The sequence below is a fragment of the Cynoglossus semilaevis genome, chromosome 20 (genome assembly GCF_000523025.1).
Source record: "Cynoglossus semilaevis isolate Cse_v1.0 chromosome 20, Cse_v1.0, whole genome shotgun sequence".
Taxonomy (NCBI): domain Eukaryota; kingdom Metazoa; phylum Chordata; class Actinopteri; order Pleuronectiformes; family Cynoglossidae; genus Cynoglossus; species Cynoglossus semilaevis.
In genome coordinates, this window is record NC_024326.1 from 2,881,306 (window position 1) to 2,903,500 (window position 22,195).

A 22,195-nucleotide genomic window follows, 5' to 3' on the forward strand; every position below is an offset into this window, starting at 1 on the left:
CTTCAAGAATGTTTAATGTCTGCACAAAATTTAAATTTGGTGGATGATAAAACAGTTTTGAAACTGCCTTAAATGACCCATGGTCTTCATTAGAGTTATTAGTGGTTAATGCAGTAATTAAGACAGAAACTATACATAAGCACTTATAGAAATACTGTTGAAGTTGAAATGATAGTCAAGTATAAATAAATGTTATCACACTGGGAAGCAGTTCAATCAAAACGCTTAATGTTTTTGATTTTCTACTTTTATGTATATGTTATGCGGAAATATAAGTGGATGGCAGCACCATGGACAGCAACCAGAGATCGCAACAATATATATATATATTTAAATACCTACATAGGTATGGGATACATTTTATTACTACAATTCTATAGTTTAGTAAGTTCACAGTGTCAATAGAAATAAATGAAAGAAATGTACACTGCTGTAAAACATACTGAAAAGTAGTCGGTGAGTTATAAATTCAATAAATATGAGTTTGTAATACTTCAATTAATGTTTTGGGCTTTATTTCATTTCACAAATATCAACTCCTGCTACGTATATCTACAAAAAACAGGCAGGCATGACCCAAATGCAACACACAGATAAGATCAGGAGCAGGAAGTTTATTAAACATGTTCAAAGAGTCATGTGACATATCCTACATTGTCTGAGTAACAATAGACCCATTTTGCTTGATGTTAATGTATGTTTCAACCAGTCTGTTGCAGTTTGTTCAAAATATGTATTTCTGGTTAAATCAATCAGTCCAATTATTGTAATCCTTCAGACTGACGGAGAAAAAAAACCCCAAGCACAAACAGAGGAACATGCAAGCTCCATAAACCATCAGTTACAACCAGGTCTGCCATGTGACCTGGTTAGACTTCACTGTTCATCTCCCTTCACATCCAAACCAGGAAAAACATTTTTATTCAGAGTTCATACTTTTCCCTGTAAAGCTGTAAAGGCGACCACTCTGTGCCTCGGTGCCCAAAACTGAGTCAAACTGCCCAACAGACATGTCTTTATGAGCCTGGCTTTGTGCACTGCAGCACATCAGGGTTGGAACAGACTGGGGCCTTTCCCCAGAGACTGCCAAAATGAGAAGTGTGATTTGTTACTCAAGAGTGTGTTTGCACTTCTCCAGAGTCCAGTGGTCACTCCATCTGAGGCTTGGGATTACGCCACTTACAGTAAATGGGATTAAAAACAAAACAGACAGATAGAGGGGTATTTGGAATATATTATTACAGGCAAAGGATCAGGAGGGAGTTTATGCCTGACTGTAATTCTCATTCAGAAAAAAAACTGCTCTGTAACTGTACTGTACATAGTCTGCCATCTTGTGGCCTGCAGTGGTTCTTAAACATTTCAGTCACACTACATGATGGATCTGTCATAAAGAAAACTAAATATCATAATATATGTTGCATATTCCAAACCTTGTTTGCACAGTCAAAAAGGCAGGCAGTGACAGTGATAATTATTAACTTGCATAATGTATGTTTATTATCATTTTATGTAAATGTATAACGTCATAGTAGGGTTCAGGTAGGGTATTTATTTATTAGAGATTGATTTTACAAACAACAGATTTGATGCGAGAGCCACGAGTCAGGAATTCATAACAAAGTGACAGCTACAACAGATGAAGGAATGCAGCAGATGTTTTCAAAAATACTGGGATTACAGACTTCATAAAACCGTTTCTGTGATCATCTAGTGCCATGCTTAGATCGTATTACACTGAGGTAAGAACAACCCTCAAGTCTGCCTTAACAATTATTCATACAGTAGTTAGGCCAACATATTGTACTTGTGTCTCATTGTCAAGTATTTGATTACACTGGTGGTTATACATTTTAGGTATATACTTATAATGGATTGCTCATTTCAGACTATTTCAGGGAGAGCTGATTCCACAGGGCTGGATGAACTGTTTGGTTCTGGGTTCTGAATCGGAGACTGAATAGGTCTGGCCAGTTCCTCCAGCTGAGTCATAAAACTCTCAACCTCTTGGGCAGAACTGTGAGTCCAGGCCAGAGGAAGGTGGGCAGGGATGGCCTTGCGATCTGCATCAGAGAGGGAACAGGAGCAGGCGACTGTGATGACCAGAATTTTCACTCCACGGGAGTGAAAATGAAAATGAAAATGACTGTTATATTTGTCCTACATAAAAAAAAATTGCTCAGGTTTCACCTTGAAAGAACTGTCCACTGCGTGTTCTGGCAGCAGCTCTAGACACGGCCAACCACACGACAGTGTCGGCCCCCTGCTCTGCAGTCCTCAGTCTTTCCCCCATCATCTGGTGGAACTGAGGCATTGATTTAGAAACAGCTGGAAACAAGATTGAAAAACATCGATTGCAATTTTTTTGAATTAAGAAAGCTTGGAGTATCACTAAAAATATTTGGTCCTGTGAGCATCAGTAAGTTTCTCTCTGTATTCCTTTTCTGTTAACAATGACCAGGACATCCTCTAAATACTTACCGGTAGATGCAAATGCAATGATTTAAATCTGGCTGTAAAACCCACAGACGAAGCAAATGGACGCTGCTACAGTATTAGTGTTTACCTGGTGTATCCACCCAGCCTGGGTGCATCACAGAGAAGTGTATGGCAGGGTGGACTTTTGCCCACTGTCGCGTCAGCACCACCTGCTGTCTCTAAGTGGAAACAACACCACACATGTTTCTCTTCATTTTAAATGTATTGCAGTGATATACGTGATGGTAACCAGCTACCTTGTTCTGAGCATAGACCATGGTCCCGTCAAAGTTATCCATCTCAGACTGCAGATCATCCACTCTGAGTTTCTGGACCAGCATGCCCCCTGAGGACACAGTGATCTAACAGGAATGGAGGAAAGGGGCAGTGTGTGTTTAGACAACAGCCACTTCAGATCAGACAAAAGTGCCATTCTGCCATTTCTGAACACTGAACACTGTTTGTTGTGTTGTGTTGACCAGTGTGAGTGTGTTTGTACCACTCTGGGATCCCGGCTTTTCAGTAGAAGTGGTATGAGGGACTGGGTAAGGACATACATGCCTAGAAACAGACAGATAGAGAAAAAACATTCAAGGGGTTTAGCTGTGGTTTTACATTTAAAGCAAAAATAAAATAAAAAAAACAATTAGGTATATATATATATGCCCCACCCATTGTATTGGTTGCAAAATTCTTCTCCAGTCCCTCGGTGTTCACTTCTCTCTGGTGCACCATGCAGCCTGCATTGTTTATCTGCCATTTAACATAAGTTCAATTGAACAAATGACCAGTTTTAAATCAGGAAATTGTCGGTGAAGTAAGCCTTAATTGGTTAATACCTACCAACACATTCAATGATGAATGCTTCTTTTTGAAGTCCTCTGCAAACTCCCAGACTTTCTGGGTTTCTGACATGTCCAGAATATGCACATATACTTCCTAAAACACAAAGGTATGTACTTTTATCAACAGCCTGTTTGAGGAATTTAAATTGATTAACATTAAATAATAAAGTCATAAAAAAAGTATTTTAGAACAGTGTGATTATTATAATATATGTGAGCAGATATTGATTTTCCCAACTTTTTATACTTATTTTTAAACATGTCAAAGAATTGTAAACAAATTGGTCACAGAAACTATGCTAAAAAAATAAGTGTAACATTACTGCGGTCAAATAATAAGGAAATATGTCTAATCAGCTAACAGCTTGGTGATTTGTGCACTGGAGGGTTGTGGACTAACAAGGAAGACTTTGTATGTGGCCTAAAGTCTGGCTGGGGGCCAGTGAAGATGACTGGGTGTAAAGATGGTGTGCATTGTCACTTATTCCCTGTGTGTTATCAGTCAAACAACACCTACTGTATTCCCAGAGTCATTAACAATGTCCACTCTGGCCTGTTCTGCTTTATCTTTGTCCCGACAAACCATATGAACAGTCCCACCTGAAAACCAAATCACCAGGCTTTTATACCGGGTCAGGACAAAACACTTCAAAATGCAGCAAAGATAAAAATTGTTTAATTTCTGCCACATACCTTTTTTGGCTATCACCATGGCGGTTGCCCTGCCAATGCCACTGTTAGCTCCCGTAACCATAAAAGACCTTCCTACAACAGACACATCCAAGTGTAGAGGGTTGAAGTCCTTAGATGCTGCTTCAAACCCTTTCCTGGGGGCACAAAGCAAACACATCGTTTTTGTAGTAATTTTTCCCCCCATACCGTACAGAGAGCAGACATTCACGGTAACACGGTCATGCTTCAATAATGCCAAAAAAGAAAAGAAAAAAATTACAGTAATTTTAACCAAGGTTTCTAGATAATAACCAAAACAGACAGAGCATTCCAGCCATATTTTGCTTTACTCTACTACACTTGTGTAGTAGAGTAAAAATGTAAATGTAGGATTAATACTTACTATACTCTAGGGTACTAACCTTGTATAATGATGTATTCCGTTCAGAAACCATAGGGTGGTTCGATAAAGAGACATTGTAGCAACAAACAAACAAATAACGAACCAAAAGATGTGCAAAACTTCCCAGGACCTTGTCAACCACTGTGTCAGATCAGAATCACGGGGCTGCAGTCAGAGATGGCAGAAGCCTCAACGCTGCTCTCTGTCGTCTCAGCATCGCAACAACACTACAGACACAGTGCAGCAGCAGTAAAAATTGATCACCTCATTCATTTAAAATCCACCTTCTGTACACACCAGGTGGAGGGTCGTTAAAAGCATGAATGGCATGTCTCCATTGACAATTACCAATCAGATGGCAATGGCGTTTGGTGACGCGTCCAGCAGGCACCGTTGGTCACGTGAGGAGGGGTGGAGTTAACTCACTGAGTTACTGACTACTGGTGTTGAGGGCGAATAGATATGCGTTAAACCAGAAGTTCGGACCCTTTTTTGAGGGTTAAAGTTATTATATCGATAGAATTTTTTTTATAACTTTTTGATAGTATTTTAACCATTTTTTTTACCGTTGAAATGGTAAGTACTCTCAGACTTTTCCATTCTACGCATGTCTGTAAGCCCGTTTACCTGTTACACCTGACATGTAGCTAAAGCTAAAAAACTACATTTCTGATCCACTTTCTGGACATTTAAGATCTGATTAATTCTTGTCTGGCTTTGTAACAGCAGTATAAGACGCTGTATGTGGATTTTATTCAGGGTTTCTGTTGTCATTTGTCTAGATCTCATTCAAACTGGTGTAAGTTGTACGTTTCCCTGAAGCTACGACCTGGTTAAACAGGTTTCGTCACTTCAGGTGGAGTGCAGCCATTGTAATTCTTTGAATAATTTGCCTAACACCTAAACTAAGGAGATGAGCTTTAGTGGGTGCATGTCTTATCTGGCATAATTTAACTCAGTGTTGTTAAATTACCACTGCTGTTTTGAATCGCTCAGCTAAACGAATGCAGGCACAGTCCTAGTAAACGCATTGATATGATGTCATTTTTTTAGCACACTACCGATGTCATTGCCTACTACTAGCCAAGGATCCTGAGGGGAAATAGTATTTTCCTGTCAAAATTATATTTTATACATTTTATTGTAGAGTATACAACAATTCACATTTATTGTATACTAGTCTACATAATTTAATGACTAAAAAGACCACAGGTTATAAACAAGGGCTTGACAATTGACTTAATGGCAAGACCTAGAATGAAGAAATATTTATTTGTAAACAGGACTTGACAATAGTTGAAGATGATGCCAGAAATGGAATCAGAAAAGATCCAAAACAAGAGATCCACCCTTGGTGGCTGTCTGTTTATTCTAAAGTGCAACTCCTTTAATGTCTTTCTCGATCACCTTCACTTAAGTAAAACCATCCAACTGTGACGGGTCCAGAGGTGAAGCATTTTTCAAAAGCTTTCACAGACAATTAGTTCTCCTTTTATAGTATCTGGGAGAGAGTAAAGAAATACTGACCCATGTAAAAAAAAATGCTGATATTTTAACTACAATGTTTTTAACCCTAACCTTAGATATTTGTCTCAATAGTTGTTGATACGACTAAACAAATGATTAGAAATGTTATATTTATATAACTGTCCAAATTTTTCCAATTTCCTAAAAAGATAATATCCATAAAATGGACATTTCTTTAAGGGCCAGCTCTGTAACATGGTCAGTGGACAGTTGAAGGTCTGTCATGGTGCTGCATCTCAGGCACCACTATTTTTTCATTGTCACCAGCAAAGCACTGATATTAATAGAAAAAAAGCATCACCTGGTTTTAAATGTTGAAGGAACCTGAAAGTCCTGTTTGTAATGTAAACCTGTGGTAATTCTGTAGTGTAGATGTATACTTGATCTGTCAGCTGGTTGAAAAGCAGCATTTCCTCCATTGTTGTTAGCTGCTGATCAGTTCCGAAGAATGTAGAACCAAAAACTCACCTGTCTTCAAAAACAGCTAAAACAAAATCACTCCCAGTCTTCAGATCTTAAATCACTTGATGTGCCTTTCTTACCCGAACAATGAAAGGAAGATTCCAAGTAAACAGTGGGCCATTTTTGTTCCAGTGGAAGTAGGAGAAAATGACTCCATTTTGATGTGAAGCCAAATCTTGCAGCAATTCTAGGAAGCACATTCTACAAACATCCAAAAAGGGAACCTTAAAACTAATCTGATGTATTTTTCCTCCACTCCTGTCAAGTCAACTAATATGTCAAGCTGAGACTCTAGGGAGTGATCAATAGTGGAGAGAACTCACTATCAGAAAAATGGGTCTTGTCTGCTTCCTGAGTCTCCTGAACGTGACAGAATATATAAATATAATGGCTGAATATCAGAAAATTTTACAAAGTAAACAATTCAGTCTGTTGGATTTGAAGAAACCTCCTGGATGAGAGGTGAAATGTGTTCAAGAAACCGAGACAGTCCATTTGCCTTCTACTTCAGATCAATATGAATGTTTTATAGTATTTTGCATACTATTTTTATAAGCACATTCTAAATCAGCAAAGTGCTTTAATTTGTGTGTTCAATGTATGATCAAGTCAGTGATTCTCAAAGTGCGGGGTTGATCCTAACTGAGGCGCACAACAATTGCAGCGGGGGCCACAGCCGGGCAAATTTCAAGTGTGTTCTTTATTTATTTTTGCCACAGTAGGAAAGAATGCACTAAAAGAGATCAATTACAGTTTAATTAACCATGGCAGCAGCGTGTCACCTCTTTGACCCTTTGTCTGATTCTATTGTAAAGTGCAGTGCAGGTTAATGAATCCCCCGTGTTTGTGCATGTATGTGTTTAATATTTCATTCTCTATATCCCTGTCTGTGCACTTGTCATGATCTAACCCTCTGCTGCACCCGTCCTCACAGATGCGCTTCCTGCTACTCTTCAGTCGTCAGGGGAAGCTGCGTCTGCAGAAGTGGTTCACGCCTATTTCAGAGCGCGAGAAAAAGAAGATCATCAGGGACATGACCAACATGGTGTTGGCACGGCAACCGCGCTCATGTAACTTCTTGGACTGGAAAGACCTTAAGATTATTTACAAGCGGTGGGTGTTGGTTAACCTGCCGGAGGTCGAAAGACCACCACTGTTTCAGTCCCTGTGCGTTCATCATTCATCTCCCTCAGCCCCTGTTAAAAACTTCATGTTTGCTTTGTCCTCAGATATGCAAGCCTGTATTTCTGCTTGGCCATAGAGAACCAGGAGAATGAGCTGCTAGCATTGGAGATCATTCACCGCTATGTGGAGCTGTTGGACAAATACTTTGGCAATGTATTTCACAGTTTCTCCTTTGATCATGCAACTAAGGTTTTATATTTATTAAATGTTTATTATATCATGGTCACTGCAGCCTGTTAATATAAGATTTAACAGCAAGTAAAGCATGTAGGATATGAAGGTAGGTCAAAGTAGGAGTTCTACCACAGATGTTAAAACACAAAACATATTTGGTCAGATTTCTTATCCTTTCTTTCTGAAATTACACACACCAAATTCTCCACCAAACTTGAAGAGAAACCCCTTGAAATTATTCACGCTTTGGTCATAAATGTGGGTCTGCAGTCTTTCAATTCAGGCTAATTCTGGTAAGGCTTTGCCAAAGAGTTGATCGATGCAGTAAAAGGCCTATTGATTACTCGGATCCTAAGATTGTATTTATTTTTTGCCTCCTATTTTTTTATATCCATTTCTTTTGTCAGTCTCAAAGGGTGCAGGCAGGCTATTTTTTTATATCCATTTCCTTTGTCAGTCTCAAAGGGTGCAGGCAGGGCCAAAGATCAGTTTATTCTGCACACACACTTTCACATTGCCAATAAAACCAACATATTTACCATGGTATTTCCTCTAAGGTGTGTGAGCTGGACATAATCTTTAACTTCGAAAAGGCCTATTTTATCCTGGATGAGTTCATAATAGGAGGAGAGGTACAGGAAACCTCCAAACAGATTGTGAATCGCTCTATTGAAGCATCAGACATGTTACAGGAGGTGAGTCGCACCAACACACGTAAACACACATGCAAAACACGAGGTGTGACTTGAATCTTTGGTGTGTGCATGCAACATCTGCTGCGTGGTTCTGTTTAATTCTAGAAAGATTCTTGTTACAAATTAGGTGTTGGGTGATGCGGCACTAAAGGATGTGATCACGATATTAACTCAGACAAACTGCTGTCGACAACCGCTGAATTTGACACATTCTGAATACAAAAGTCAAAAAAACGCTCGTCAAGTTCATGTGTGGCTTCTTTATCAACCGTCATTTTATCATGATCACATTTGAGCCCTGTTTTATGGCTCAGCCCTATTGTTAATAGACTTCAGGTGTGTTCACATCATCCTTAATCTTGGATTTGGGTTACCTAGAGAGCTCTAATTGTTTGAGACCAATTTTAATTTTATTTTGCTACAAAACACTGAACATAAATGCTGTATCAAGCTCCGGTATGAGGGAACTTGTTTCAGTTTATTTGTGTGAGTGTGAATTTACCAGCCAGGCTCGCTCGTAGCCAGTGTCATAATGAGTTCAATTAACAGTGGTGCTGCTGAGTCCCTTGTGTGCTTTTTGTCTTCTGCGTAGCTAATAGGCTTTCAGATGATAGCTGATGGTACTTTTTCATGGATGTGTGTTCCTGCTGTGTTCTTACATGTACTCTGTGGTCTCTCTCTCTCCCCATCTCTCTCTCTCGCTCTGCCAGTGTTTATTGCCAGTGAGGGATCAATCTCCCCGCAATGTGACGTAGCTTTTAGTTGTTAGCTTTTCTTGTGTTTCTGGTTGTGCCTGCAGGTCCGTGGTTCTACGTGGTTCTGTGTGGTTCCGTAATTTGACTTGGGTGTTCTTGCTTGTCCTACTTAAGTAGCGCTGACTAACACTTTCACATTCAGAGTTGGATTATCTGCAGTTTAGCCTGCATTCATTTTGACCATTATCGCTTCAGGATGACAGCAGTGAATGGTATGAGGTGGAGCTGTTTGGATGACCTTGAATATGGACAGAAAGGTTAGATGTTGTGCTTGTGTTAGTCACCTATAGTGTGTTGGTGTGCTCAGCACTGTGATAACGGGGGAGGTTGGGTGTGTGCCAGAGAATATTTATTGTACCATGGTGTACAACGGGACACCGGGGACCTGATCTGTCTTTCTGCCTGTGTCTTCTTTCAGACCATGGAGGAGTATATGAGCAAACCTGCGTTTTAACTCCCTGGGAAAAGAGACAAAACTGGAAAAGGAAGGCAGCATACTGATGCACTGTAAATGACTAAACACTTAAAAAAAAACCACAATGTGTGAACATCTGCTAACATTCTGCCTTAAGCATTGCTGCAATGCAACTTTATTTGAGAGTTCATTTGTTTCTCTTTAATTTATGTGGGAAAAAAGTCTGAATTTTTTAAAAGTGAATATATTTAAAATAAAATGAAGTAGAGATAGGAGGCTGGGGTTCAGGAAAATGAAAGGATTTAACTGATCCAGGATCAGTGGTTTTGTTGCATTTTGTGATTCTGAAGATTCTTTTAATATGTTGGAAAGGTTTGCCACGAAACACTCCACTGTAAGTGGACTCTTTTGTCAATGTTTTGCAACATATTTGCAGGTAATTCTCAAATGATACTTGATATTTATAATAGTGAATAACTCTAACTACTGAATTAGATTATGAAGAATTGTGTGCTGTTTTCAGTCTGTTAAAGATGAAGTGTGGGATCCACTGTCTTTGAAGGAACATTTGCTTCCATGTGTTTTATAAATACTCAAGATGTTAAAATGTATGGATAAAATATGTATTTTGATAAATCTTCTTAATGGAGTAGTTTTTCCAACACAGTTTGATTAAATTCATGTTTAATTTGCTATATGAAATTTCATACAGCCACATTAGACAAGTCTAGTAAATAAAACTCTGATCATATAACTGCCGACTATAGTTGAATATATTTCAGTTTTAATAAGGCAACATGAGTCAGCAAGAAAAAAAATAATACAGCTGATGCTTTATTCATCTGTGAGTCATCACACAAGTTTCGAACATGTACAAAATGATTTAAAAATGAGCATACGTAACACAACCACTGGCAGGCCAACAATACAGTGCTTTGCAGTATGAAAGGGTTGGAAGGCAGGCGGCGGTCTGATACTTAGACTTTCAAATGATTATCATAGTAATAACATTAAATCCACTATTACCCTGAATATATAAGGAGTCACGAAAACACTTGTCCTGCAGCCCAGCTCGTTGTTCTATGGAAAAAACAGCTCTAAAATCTTCCTTCAGTGCTCCTGTCATTGTACTGTGTCTTTGTTGTTAAAGGCCCAGTCATTGTTATACTGTAGTTTACATGTATATTATCCACAGATGTTAGTCTGACATGAAAAATAAGCATTTTGTTTTACCATTAAGCAGCTGATTATAGTTGAAAATATAGACCTGCTTACAAACATCATTAATGTGAACAAATTTTTACTGACATCACAAAACGTAAGTAACTTCAATTGTTCATGTGGATTTAAATCAGTCTTTAATTAATTCATTAGCAACCAATTAAAGTGTTCTGAGGATCCTTTTCTATAGTTTGTGTACGGAATGCACCTATAATTAACCTATTATATCAATGTGACATTTCTGAAATGTTTTTGCAGCAATTAGGGACTATATATATATATATATATATATATATATATATATATATATATATTCAAAAACACAAAAATATTGAACCTTTATGGTTGATATTGTTCATTTTCATAAGGGTGACAGTATACCAGCTATATAGTTCATAATAGAAATTTGTAAACTAGATCACGTCCACCAGACTTTATTTTTAAGACAGTATAAATACTATATTCAGAATTTCGTGCGTTTTCCTGCAGGGTGTCAGGCTACATCCCGGCCGCTGTCATTTCACGGCGCTCCCCTTCGTCATTCACGGTCTGTGGAGCCGAGGTCTTGGCCGCAACCTCCTCTCTCCCCTGCATCTCCGTGGGAGTCACCCTCTCCTCCGTGGCCACCTCGGTGTCCCTCTTAGCCAGCGGCCGCTTGACACTGTCCACCTGCCCCAGGTAGTCCTTCATGGCCCGCTCGTACAGCTCGTAGGGAAACTGTTGCGCCTGGGTATCCCTCTTGGAGATGGTGTTTGGGTACTCTGTGAGAATTTTGGCCGCCAAGTAGGTGGTCACCTCGTCTTCCACGTCCCCATCGTCATCATCGTTCCCATCATCAGCACCAGCGGCCTGGCGTTTCAGGGGCATTTTATTGAGCTCGGATAAAAATAAGTTCTCCCTGCGGCCGGAGGGAGGAGGGATGTTAACGGGACCAGAATTTGCAACGGGGTTGGAAGCCACGATCCTGTCTGACGGTGGAGAGGTTTTCATGGGTCTCTGCACCACGGGATACTCGTTGCTGATGGTTTCCACTCCGATGATGTCCAAAAAGTCCTCTCTGTCCATGTCTTCAGCGGGAGGCTTGCTCTTCACAGGCAGCCTGCGGCTGAAGTACCTGATCTTGGGTGTTTGGCCGGTGGTGTAGCGCGTCGAGGCTTGTGGCTCACGGTGCAGCTTCCTGAGCTCATGTGTGAGCAGCATGTCAATGAGGTCCTGTGGAGGGACGTGGAGCTTCAGGGAGAGCTCCAGCAGCTCCTTCACTGTCCGAGGGTCAACGATGGAGGGACGGATCAGCCGTTTCCTCTGCTCCCCGGTCTGGTCTCTCTTCTGTGTCTGGTCGCTCATCTCCAGGACCTTCAACAGGTAGTAATCTACCAGCTTGGTGTCGTCATCAGCATCCCCCTGGTTCTGGCTGCCTCGGCGTTGCATCTCCTCCCTCTCCGCCTCCTCCTGGTCGCCGAGTGCCCTGGCCATTTCTTCATGACTACCGTTGACCAGCTCCTCCGTCTCCTCCCTCTCCTCCATGGGGACCCATTCTTCTCCTCCGACCACATCATCGTAAGCCTGGCTTCTTAGGCTGAAACCGTTCTCCTCCTCGTCATCATCCTCATCTTCATCCCCAAACACGTCTCTCTTTTGGCCGCCGACTGTGGGCATTCTTCCGAGCTCTTCAAAGATGGAACGCAGGTTGGCCAGACTCTGAGGTGTGTACTGTTCGTCCAGGTCCTCCGTGGCACGCTTTGACGCCTCTGCGTTCTCCTCGTCCTCAAACATGAGCGGGTACTTCTTGTGGGGTCTGGGGAAGTTCTCATAGTCTACCGGTGCGCTCGCGGGGGTTTCAGTGTCTTTGGTGCGGTGCCTGTGAGTGCGGCGGTCGTTCCTGGGCGCAGATACGGGGCTGATCTTCACGTCTCTCCCTCCCTGATCACTCAGAGTTTTGAGCAGTGCTTTTAAAAGCTGTTCAGCCGTAATTTCCGGCCTCTTCGCGCCGGGGGCAGGCTGGCGATCCCCCAGACCCTCGTCCTGCTGCGATGCCAACTGAAGCAGGAACTTGAATTTATCCACTTCATCGTAATCCAGAGGTTCGGGTCGACCTCCGTTCCTTTGTTTTAGGTTTTCGATGTACTCCAGGGCTTTCATCATGTCGGAGCCTGGTGGGTAGACCGCCGGCTGTCCATCACTTTCCCCGACTCGGAGCCTGTACTGACGGGGGAGAGACGCAGCCTGCACGGCGCATCCGTGGAGGAGGAAGGCGAGCAGTATCACAGCTCCCCCCTTGGGCAACTTGTGGTGAAAATGCAGCATTATAGGCTATGTATTACCTGTAAACCAAAAGAGCAAAACATTAATAAAGCAAAACTCCAATGTATATATACTGTAATTCAGTAATTCTAACCGTACCGCTCTCCAAAGCTTACGCAAGTGAGTCTGTTTTGATGAAGGATCTGAATGCCTATCAGGTTCTTACGCACTGCAAATGATGCTTGTGCGTAAAGAGATACATTCACATCCCTGGATGAGTCACTCCCCGCGTTGTTATGGGCAACCCTGACATCCGATTTTATCTAAACAACATCAACCTTCCAAATGTGTTCTTCTCGCGGTACTTTACAACAAAAGAAACAACATCGTAATCAACAACTGCTGACGACGCATTTAAACACGATAAACACACGAGCTGGAACAAAAGTGTCGAGATTTGCCAAAAAGAATCGACGAAAAAAAGCGTCGGTACGTAGTAATAGATAGGGAAGGGTTTACATTTGTATAAGAGAATGAAAAATAAAGCCGTTAGAAAAGCTGTGCCTTACCTTTGGAAAATAAACTCAGACAGTATTGAAAGTGTATGGCATCTCCTGTGGAGCGGTGCTCTTCTCTTCTGCTTTCAGCACTTGGACAGCTCCCCCCGTTATATGAGGCAACACCTGACCACCGCGTCATCGCACAACAAACGCAATAGCCGCTCCTAAAAAAAATCCATATAAATGATTCAGGTTCATGATATGGCATACTAAAGATCTGAGTGTATAAAAATAGCTCTGTTTACCGACTGTTGCACAGCGTCGCTCTGTTGAAGCTTTTGACTGAAGAGATGCTCGACAGTCTGCTTCACAAACAATGGTGATGTTTATTTGAAACCTCTTCGTCTTCATGATAATATGTAACGTAAAGGCTGATTCAACGGACTTTGTTTTATTAAAAATGTGAGGGGTTGAAACAAACAATAACAATAAGTGCATCTTATTTAAACATCAACAGCACTGAAGCCTGTTGTATTGGACCAAAACAATAAAAAACAAACATGTATATTCATTATTTATTCTGATTCACAAAAAAACATTTTTCCACTTCTTTCATCAAGTAGCAAAACAATCTTTTTCCATCACTGCTGTCGTCACTAATCGTCGCCATGGCACTCTAAGAGTTAAATCCTCCAGCGATGACTCACAGACCAAAACCACCGCGGAGTTGCTGTCGCAGTCTCTCTCTCTCTCTCTCTCTCTCTCTCTCTCTCTCTCTCTCTCTCTCTCTCTCTCTTCCTCTTCCTCCTCCTCTCTGCTGGCAGTGATGATGACAGACACCCCACTGCGGCTGGGGGGTCAAATCTCTGACATTCTGCAGGTTGACATCATACAGGGGCCTCAGTCTGTCCATCAACAGTCATGAGTTTATGAGGAGATCAGAAGCTTGTTTGGATTTTAACAGTGCAGTCAACATCTGTTTGTTTCTTATTGTTTGTTTTTTTCCAGCATTTATGTACCAGACATTGACATGTCCTGTATCTGCTGAGAGAAATCAATTTGATAATGGTAATAAAAAAGCCTGATAGTAACACAGACACACCTTCACACACCTTTTTGGTAGAAAAAAATACAGTTCCTGCTCAAAGTGTGACCAGTATCTTTGCTATAAATAAATAAGTGACAGAACATGTGATCCACCACAGCCACAGTTGTCGTCACGCTGATTTTTTAATGCAGTCCTGCAGGTAAATTAAACCTGATGATGCAAGTCCTTGGACTAGGCTCTTAATGATGGTGCTTGCTCAAATTGTTATTACAAGTGCAATGCAACAAGAACTGCTTAGTGGCAGGACTCTAATTTGTATATCTAGCTTAGAATAAATCTATGATTTTACATTGATACCTGATTGCAGAGTTCATACCATGTTTCATTTGCATTACAGGAGTGATGAATGATCAATGCATATTTTTGATTCTGATTATTGTGCATTTCTGGGCTGTATCTGAGCTCGCACAAAACTACTGCTGTGTTGGATGATGTCCTTTTTTACTAATTAACTCAAACAATAGTGTGAACCCAATAGATTTATATTAAATGCTGAATGTTGAAATATAATCTCTGCTGGTTACTAGCCCAAATAATCCTCAGGATAACTTTATTTTTTTTTACTAATGCTACAGCATCCTATCACAGCTCTCCCATACAATCTAAAGTGATTTAAGTGTTCCACTTAGTGCTATTCAGGCGTAAGTGCTGTTCCATTTCAGCCTTCCTCTGGGCTGCCCACCTGGTTTTCATTGAACAGCTATAACGGTATCCAACGTGCTTCTTATTTAGTCTACTTTCGTGCTCCTTTCACATCCATTAGAGTTCAGCAAAGTATGCAGTGTGTCATCGGCGCAGATAAGGCGGTGACTGTAGAGATGCTCTGCCAGCTGCAAGCTGTCTGTGGCTGAGGAGCTGCAGAGAGTCTCCTGACGGTAGAAGAAACATCCATCTGGCTGCTGCTGCTGCTGCTGCCTTGTGCTGACTGGATTAGCTCCCTGCGTGTGTGTGTCTGTGTGTGTGTGTGTGAAGAAAATAAAGACTTATATTGAAAATAAATCAATCACTCAGGAGATGAGCAAAACACTGTGCAGTTTGTGATGCTTCCTGCAGCACGGCTCCTGTGACATCACTGCTGCCCATTCAGAAATAGCTCCGCCCTGAGGAAGAACGACTGCTTAAGAGGTCACGACTGCCTGTGCACTGAAGTATCAATCTGTTAAAGGTTACATTTTCGTCCATGCATTAAGGTATTGGAGATTGATGTCCTCATGGAGGTTATTATCTACTGTCAGTTTCAGTGAAGACTGATCGCACACATACAGGGGAATCTTAAGCTGCTATGACATCCAGAAATACATTCACTCACTCATTCATCAGTAATGCTCAAACGTGCTTCCTTTCTGCCACGCTGGGCTAAAAATAGCCTCCACAGCTGCCACAAGGTGTGGGACTAAAAGTCAGTTCACAATAGAAAAAAACCCAGATTTCTAACCGCCTGGTTATGGTGGTACAACTATGAATTTTTAATAGTGCAATTTCTTCAATGAGTTAAAAGAGACTGGTAAACAAAGAAGCCCAACCCACACGCACAGAACTGCTGTGTGGGTCCTTGTTTGTCTGTAGATCCCCTCCTCAGGCACCGGGAGGATTCTGAGCGAGGGATCAGACGGTGTTTAAGTCACGAAACAGAAAGATTCAGTGACTGAGCCTGTCAGCCGCCCCCGAGGATTTTTAATGTGCTGTCTTTGTGCGTTGTTCCATACACGCCATGCAACTGCAGTTTAAAGACAGTATTCTTTAGTACTACTGCCTGGTCTATTTAATAAGTAGAATAATTACTTGTATGGAGAACCAAATACTTACAGCTCTCTTGTATCAAGCCATTTGGAATCTAATAGCTGTGTAATGGCAGAGTTGTTCACTTTGAATGTGATTTCTTACAACCTTTAAACACACATATCTTTATAAAAATGTATAAACATCTCTCCTGTGTGGTGGAAGCTAATAGGGGAGTATAAAAAAGTAGAGAACCACTGGTCTCATTTATCTCCAGTTCCTCACTAATTTCAGTTTTTCTTTGATTAACCACTCTTCAGTCTTCTGTCTGCTTCCTCTATGTCACCACTTTCCAAATCCATTTAATAAAACTGAAACGCCATCGCTCCATCTCTGTTTATCTCCCGGCTTTTCACTGCCTCCTTCTCCTCTCAGTGAAGTGACAAGATTCATCTGCGATGCTGCATCTGTTTACACACACGTCAATCAAAGCATGACTGGATTAGCTCCCTGCGTGTGTGTGTCTGTGTGTGTGTGTGTGTAGAAAATAAAGACTTATATTGAAAATAAATCAATCACTCAGGAGATGAGCAAAACACTGTGCAGTTTGTGATGCTTCCTGCAGCACGGCTCCTGTGACATCACTGCTGCCCATTCAGAAATAGCTCCGCCCTGAGGAAGAACGACTGCTTAAGAGGTCACGACTGCCTGTGCACTGAAGTATCAATCTGTTAAAGGTTACATTTTCGTCCATGCATTAAGGTATTGGAGATTGATGTCCTCATGGAGGTTATTATCTACTGTCAGTTTCAGTGAAGACTGATCGCACACATACAGGGGAATCTTAAGCTGCTATGACATCCAGAAATACATTCACTCACTCATTCATCAGTAATGCTCAAACGTGCTTCCTTTCTGCCACGCTGGGCTAAAAATAGCCTCCACAGCTGCCACAAGGTGTGGGACTAAAAGTCAGTTCACAATAGAAAAAAACCCAGATTTCTAACCGCCTGGTTATGGTGGTACAACTATGAATTTTTAATAGTGCAATTTCTTCAATGAGTTAAAAGAGACTGGTAAACAAAGAAGCCCAACCCACACGCACAGAACTGCTGTGTGGGTCCTTGTTTGTCTGTAGATCCCCTCCTCAGGCACCGGGAGGATTCTGAGCGAGGGATCAGACGGTGTTTAAGTCACGAAACAGAAAGATTCAGTGACTGAGCCTGTCAGCCGCCCCCGAGGATTTTTAATGTGCTGTCTTTGTGCGTTGTTCCATACACGCCATGCAACTGCAGTTTAAAGACAGTATTCTTTAGTACTACTGCCTGGTCTATTTAATAAGTAGAATAATTACTTGTATGGAGAACCAAATACTTACAGCTCTCTTGTATCAAGCCATTTGGAATCTAATAGCTGTGTAATGGCAGAGTTGTTCACTTTGAATGTGATTTCTTACAACCTTTAAACACACATATCTTTATAAAAATGTATAAACATCTCTCCTGTGTGGTGGAAGCTAATAGGGGAGTATAAAAAAGTAGAGAACCACTGGTCTCATTTATCTCCAGTTCCTCACTAATTTCAGTTTTTCTTTGATTAACCACTCTTCAGTCTTCTGTCTGCTTCCTCTATGTCACCACTTTCCAAATCCATTTAATAAAACTGAAACGCCATCGCTCCATCTCTGTTTATCTCCCGGCTTTTCACTGCCTCCTTCTCCTCTCAGTGAAGTGACAAGATTCATCTGCGATGCTGCATCTGTTTACACACACGTCAATCAAAGCAGATACAAAGAATGATATCAGCTCCACAGTGGCCTGTATCCAACACAATAGAAGGAACAACAACACAAACGTACAGTATGCTGGCACACGACTCGGATCTGGGCGTCAGTGAGTTTGGATCTTTTGTGTGTGTTGCTTTAGTTTCATCTCAAGGACTCGCTATTGAACTGAGAGCCAAATGAAATTGTTCAAACATGACGCTGTTACTCTGACTCATTCAAATAGAGAGAGAACTGTTAGAGGGATGTGTGTTTTCCTTTTATTTCCCCTCCCTGTTGCTTTGCTTGTCTGTTATCCGCCTCCTCTTTACCTTTTCACCCTTTCGGCCTTAATCACTCCTTCATGGGGAAGAGAGAAAATGGCATGCCCGTTGCCATGGCTCGTGTTGGTTTTTTTCCCCCCAACCATCTCTGTGATGACACTGCATCACCGTCTTTCATCTCCTACCCTTCCCTCCCTTCCTTCCTCCCTTCATCACTACCCACTGATTAGTCGCATTTCTGAGCCTTTCCTCCACGTCTCAAATTCATTACTTTTCCCCTCCGTCGTGAGCCAGTCACTTCATCCCTCCCTTTGTTCCAATTACTGTGGTAAAAGTGCAGTCCCTGTCTTCAGGAGGCAGGTGGTTTCAGCAAAGAACGGAGATGAGGCTGATTAGAGCCACAATATGCCGTCTAAGCCATTAGGACGGGAGGGAGGTAGGAAAGAAAACGTGAACAGTCTGAGAGAAAGGCAAAGTGAAGGGAGAGTATGACAGGAATGAAGGTGGAGATTCTGCAGACGGAGCCGTTTTGAAATGGTCAAATGTCCATGTAATGCCACAGGAATGCAGTCGCTCTGTTGAACTTGACCAAAGTTTTCCAGTGAACCCTGATTCACCCTGTACTGATACTCCTCATGTGGTTTTATCTGTGACATAAATGCAGAATAATTAGAGATGTTTCAGTTTGTTGTTTAATCCATAGGACAACTCATTATTAATGTGTTTTTCCCTACTTATTCACATTTAAGTGGTTTACTCAGGCATCAGTTTACTGGACTCAGTTCTAAAAGGAACCACTGTCTGTATTTTTATTGCATTTCAAGCATCTTTTTCTGACAATGCATAAGCAATTTGCAGCAGCAATTTCTGTCCTTCCTCTGCATCTTCACCTCAGTGTCAGCCCGCTCTGCTGCCGTTGTCAGTCTCTTTGTTGCTTCCTTTACTCTTTGTGACAGTACTGTCTATTTTGGTTTGTTTTTTTAGAAAAAAAAGGATTTGTATTATTTGCAGCAACGAATCCATAGCCGTGTGTGTCATGTGTTTGCATCTTTACATTTGCAGATGTGGATAAGAGCACACATGCACTGATTTTATGCCAGTGTTAAGTGATGCAGCGTGACGCACTGACTGACGTCAGCAGGGGAGGAGGCACAGGATGTGTTTTTTAATGAAGACGTCCTTAGAATGGAGACAGGCAGGAAGAAAAATAAATGTGAAAAAATGAGAAAGAAACCCACTAACAAGCAGCGTCGCCTAGAATAAGATTAGAAATATTAACATATGAAGTATTGTTCTTTCATTTGTCTTTTTGTCTTTACCTCGACTGACGTCCATCTGGTCAGTGTGTGAATGTGAGATTGCATGTTGAAGCCTGTACATTACTGTAGTAACCTACTACTACAGTACAGTACATCCCTGAGTATATTTTGGAGCATTAGCCCTGGTGTGGCTCTGCTATGCTAACATTCCTGATTGTTTTCAATGAGATTTTTAAATAAGTCCTGACACTGGAGAATGGAGCTATTCCTGTCACCACTCCCTCTTCTCCTCCCCTCATCTTCTCGTCACCCACAGTCACATCCATCCCTATACTTCCTCCTTTCTTCCCCCCTCCTCTTCCTCTGTCTCCACACGTCACCGTCTCTCCCTGGGCATACATCCCTTTAATATTCTCTCCTTCTTCTTCTTCTCCTTCTTCTCTGCCCATCATGAGGGTCTCTGCATCTTTGCATCCTGACCGCTCCCTGTTGACATTCTGATGATGCTGTTCTGGGCAACTCCCAAACAACTTGCCCCTTAGCTCCTCCACCCGCACACCCCCGCTCCCCCCTTCCCTCCTTGCCTATGCTATAAATATCAGGCAGGGGTGAGTCATCGCCTAGACGTATCAGTATCCCATTGCCTCTCTTCCCCCGCACCCTTCGCCTCACTGCTCAAGCTCATTAGCGAGAGACCTCACACATTTTCCCACTTTCACTTTGGCCCTCACACAGAAACAAAGAGAGAAAGAGAGAGGGACGAGATGAGACAGATGATCCAGCTGAGATTAGAGCGGGGACAGACACAGCTGGCGTGGCACGGCCGCCGTCACAGGCGTCACACTCAGCACATTATAACTGAGGAATGAAAAACTGGCAGGAATGTGAGCAGTGGTGATAAAAAAAGAACAACCAAATAGAATCATTTCACACTCACTCGATGTCTGTTTATGTGCTTTAGCCAGTGCTTTCCCTAATTATCTGAGAAGTGCAGCGAGAGTCCAGTAACACATTTGACTGAGCTTCAGAGGAAGAGATGAGGACCGAAAATAATAACAAAGACACAATAAAGGAATGGAAGAAAGGATGGGAGCAAAGGGAGAAGGAATGCGAAAATAAAACTGAGGGGAGGGACAAAAGAAAGAAGGGAAGTATTAAAGGATTGTAGGGATGGAAAAAGGATGGAAGGAAGGAAGGAAGGAGGGGAGGAAGGGAGGAATGGTGAAAGAAAGGAAGGCACGAAGGAAAGAAATTAAAGAGGAAGGAAGAAGAAGAATGATAGAATCCAAGGGAAGGCCCAAGGAAGTAAGGACAGTAAGCAGAGGAAACAAAGGAAGAAACAATAGAAAGAAAAATCACCTTTGATTGCCAAACACTTAGAGTAGATTGGTTGTTGCCATCTGTGTAGCAGTAGATGGAAAATAAAATTAAAAAATAAGAGCAATAATAATATTAATAATAATATGAATAATGATAATAATGTTTAGGCAAAGAAAGCCTATTGAGTTGTTGGAATTGAGCTATGAACAGAAAAGTAGCTCTCAGCCACTTTTATTTTGAAATACTAGCTCTTGGAGAACAAAAGGTTGGAGACCCCTGCTGTACACTATGTCAACAGTGCAGCAGAAGACTGAATGATGTCTCTGTTGGATGGATCCATGTCTCTGTGGTCCAGTCTCATCACTCTTTCTCCTGAGCCTTCTTCAGCCACCATTCTCCAGAGTGAGGAAGAACCTCCATTCATTTTTGTGTAAACTCCACTACGGCTTTTTCTCTCTCACTCCCTCTCTCTCTCTCTCTCTCTCTCACACACACACACACACTCTGGAGTGCGCACATGAATCACAAAGACAGGGCTTTTATGAGTCATAAGTCTAGAGGACGAGAGAGCTCAATGGAACTGGAGAGAACGCGACACGTGAACGCTAATAAAGACGCAGAGAGACAAACCTTATCTGTTCAATATACAGTGTCCTTCATCGTGTACTTCTGATTGGTGCTTTTGTTGCTGTGGTGAAGCCGCTCGTCTCTGTGTTTGTGTGTGTATGTCAGCACCAGTGGGCTAATGAAGGCAGTATTATGCCTCTGACTCACTCAGTCCCATAGGGTCGGTTGGATGGAGAGAGAAGAAGATAAGGGTCTGATAAAATCTCACATCTTCGTGGTCTTGCAGTAATATTTCTAATGAAAAACGCCAGGGCAGAATTAAAAAAACAAAAAAGTCATTTAGCCACACATAATCGGACAGGCTTTTTTCTATGAGAGGTTTAGTTGATGTACGTATGTGATCGGTGCTCACATTCTACTTATCAAATCCTACTAATTTGATGTTTTTGTCTAATCCTGGAGGTTAATCTGCGTGGGATTCTAAAGCTACTTGTGTATGAACTCATTTTTCCAGACGAGCTCAATCAGAAATATTCGAAGAACACATTTGTGATGTTCATCAAACGGCTTGTCAACCTGCTCCTGTGAAGAACCTGAAAGGTT

General features: G+C 41.6%; 3 protein-coding genes across 5 annotated transcripts; 1 reads left to right on the top strand and 2 right to left on the bottom strand.

Annotated features, from left to right (window-relative positions):
- Positions 1-1,471: 1,471 nt before the first annotated feature.
- Positions 1,472-4,719, bottom strand: LOC103396002 (dehydrogenase/reductase SDR family member 12-like). Its single transcript, XM_008333921.3, has 10 exons — positions 4,418-4,719; positions 4,017-4,150; positions 3,841-3,923; positions 3,322-3,417; positions 3,150-3,231; positions 2,978-3,039; positions 2,736-2,840; positions 2,567-2,657; positions 2,191-2,328; positions 1,472-2,063 (listed from the first exon to the last, which is right to left on the bottom strand). Exons 1-10 carry the CDS (start codon positions 4,471-4,473, stop codon positions 1,885-1,887), a joined length of 1,026 nt encoding a protein of 341 aa, XP_008332143.1. The 5' UTR covers positions 4,474-4,719; the 3' UTR covers positions 1,472-1,884.
- Positions 4,720-4,780: 61 nt separating this feature from the next.
- On the top strand, positions 4,781-11,123 carry LOC103396005 (AP-1 complex subunit sigma-3-like). 2 transcript variants are annotated; one of them, XM_008333925.3, is made up of 6 exons: positions 4,781-4,974; positions 7,322-7,500; positions 7,617-7,725; positions 8,304-8,441; positions 9,392-9,453; positions 9,615-11,123. In XM_008333925.3, exons 1-5 carry the CDS (start codon positions 4,972-4,974, stop codon positions 9,431-9,433), a joined length of 471 nt encoding a protein of 156 aa, XP_008332147.1. In that variant the 5' UTR covers positions 4,781-4,971; the 3' UTR covers positions 9,434-9,453; positions 9,615-11,123. The 2 variants fall into 2 exon arrangements, with proteins under 2 accessions (XP_008332147.1, XP_008332149.1); XM_008333927.3 differs by lacking the exon at positions 9,392-9,453 and having other exon boundaries at positions 4,794-4,974.
- A 127-nt stretch (positions 11,124-11,250) lies between these two features.
- On the bottom strand, positions 11,251-13,817 carry scg2b (secretogranin II b). Of its 2 annotated transcripts, none has more exons than XM_008333923.3 (2): positions 13,643-13,817; positions 11,251-13,153 (listed from the first exon to the last, which is right to left on the bottom strand). In XM_008333923.3, exon 2 carries the CDS (start codon positions 13,134-13,136, stop codon positions 11,331-11,333), a length of 1,806 nt encoding a protein of 601 aa, XP_008332145.1. In that variant the 5' UTR covers positions 13,137-13,153; positions 13,643-13,817; the 3' UTR covers positions 11,251-11,330. The 2 variants fall into 2 exon arrangements, with proteins under 2 accessions (XP_008332145.1, XP_008332146.1); XM_008333924.3 differs by lacking the exon at positions 13,643-13,817 and adding an exon at positions 13,233-13,534.
- Positions 13,818-22,195: the final 8,378 nt, after the last annotated feature.

Bases quoted from the DNA above. Each gene is read 5' to 3' on its own strand.
- LOC103396005 (XM_008333925.3), top strand. The intron at 7,726-8,303 runs GTATTTCACAGT...ATTTCCTCTAAG, and splicing joins TGGACAAATACTTTGGCAAT to GTGTGTGAGCTGGACATAAT. The intron at 8,442-9,391 runs GTGAGTCGCACC...TTATCGCTTCAG, and splicing joins CATCAGACATGTTACAGGAG to GATGACAGCAGTGAATGGTA.
- LOC103396002 (XM_008333921.3), bottom strand. From the start codon at position 4,473: ATGTCTCTTTATCGAACCACCCTATGGTTTCTGAACGGAATACATCAT. The intron at 2,658-2,735 runs GTAGCTGGTTAC...GTTTCCACTTAG, and splicing joins TGGTCTATGCTCAGAACAAG to AGACAGCAGGTGGTGCTGAC. The intron at 2,329-2,566 runs GTAAACACTAAT...TCTTGTTTCCAG, and splicing joins AGGCTGGGTGGATACACCAG to CTGTTTCTAAATCAATGCCT.
- scg2b (XM_008333923.3), bottom strand. From the start codon at position 13,136: ATGCTGCATTTTCACCACAAGTTGCCCAAGGGGGGAGCTGTGATACTG.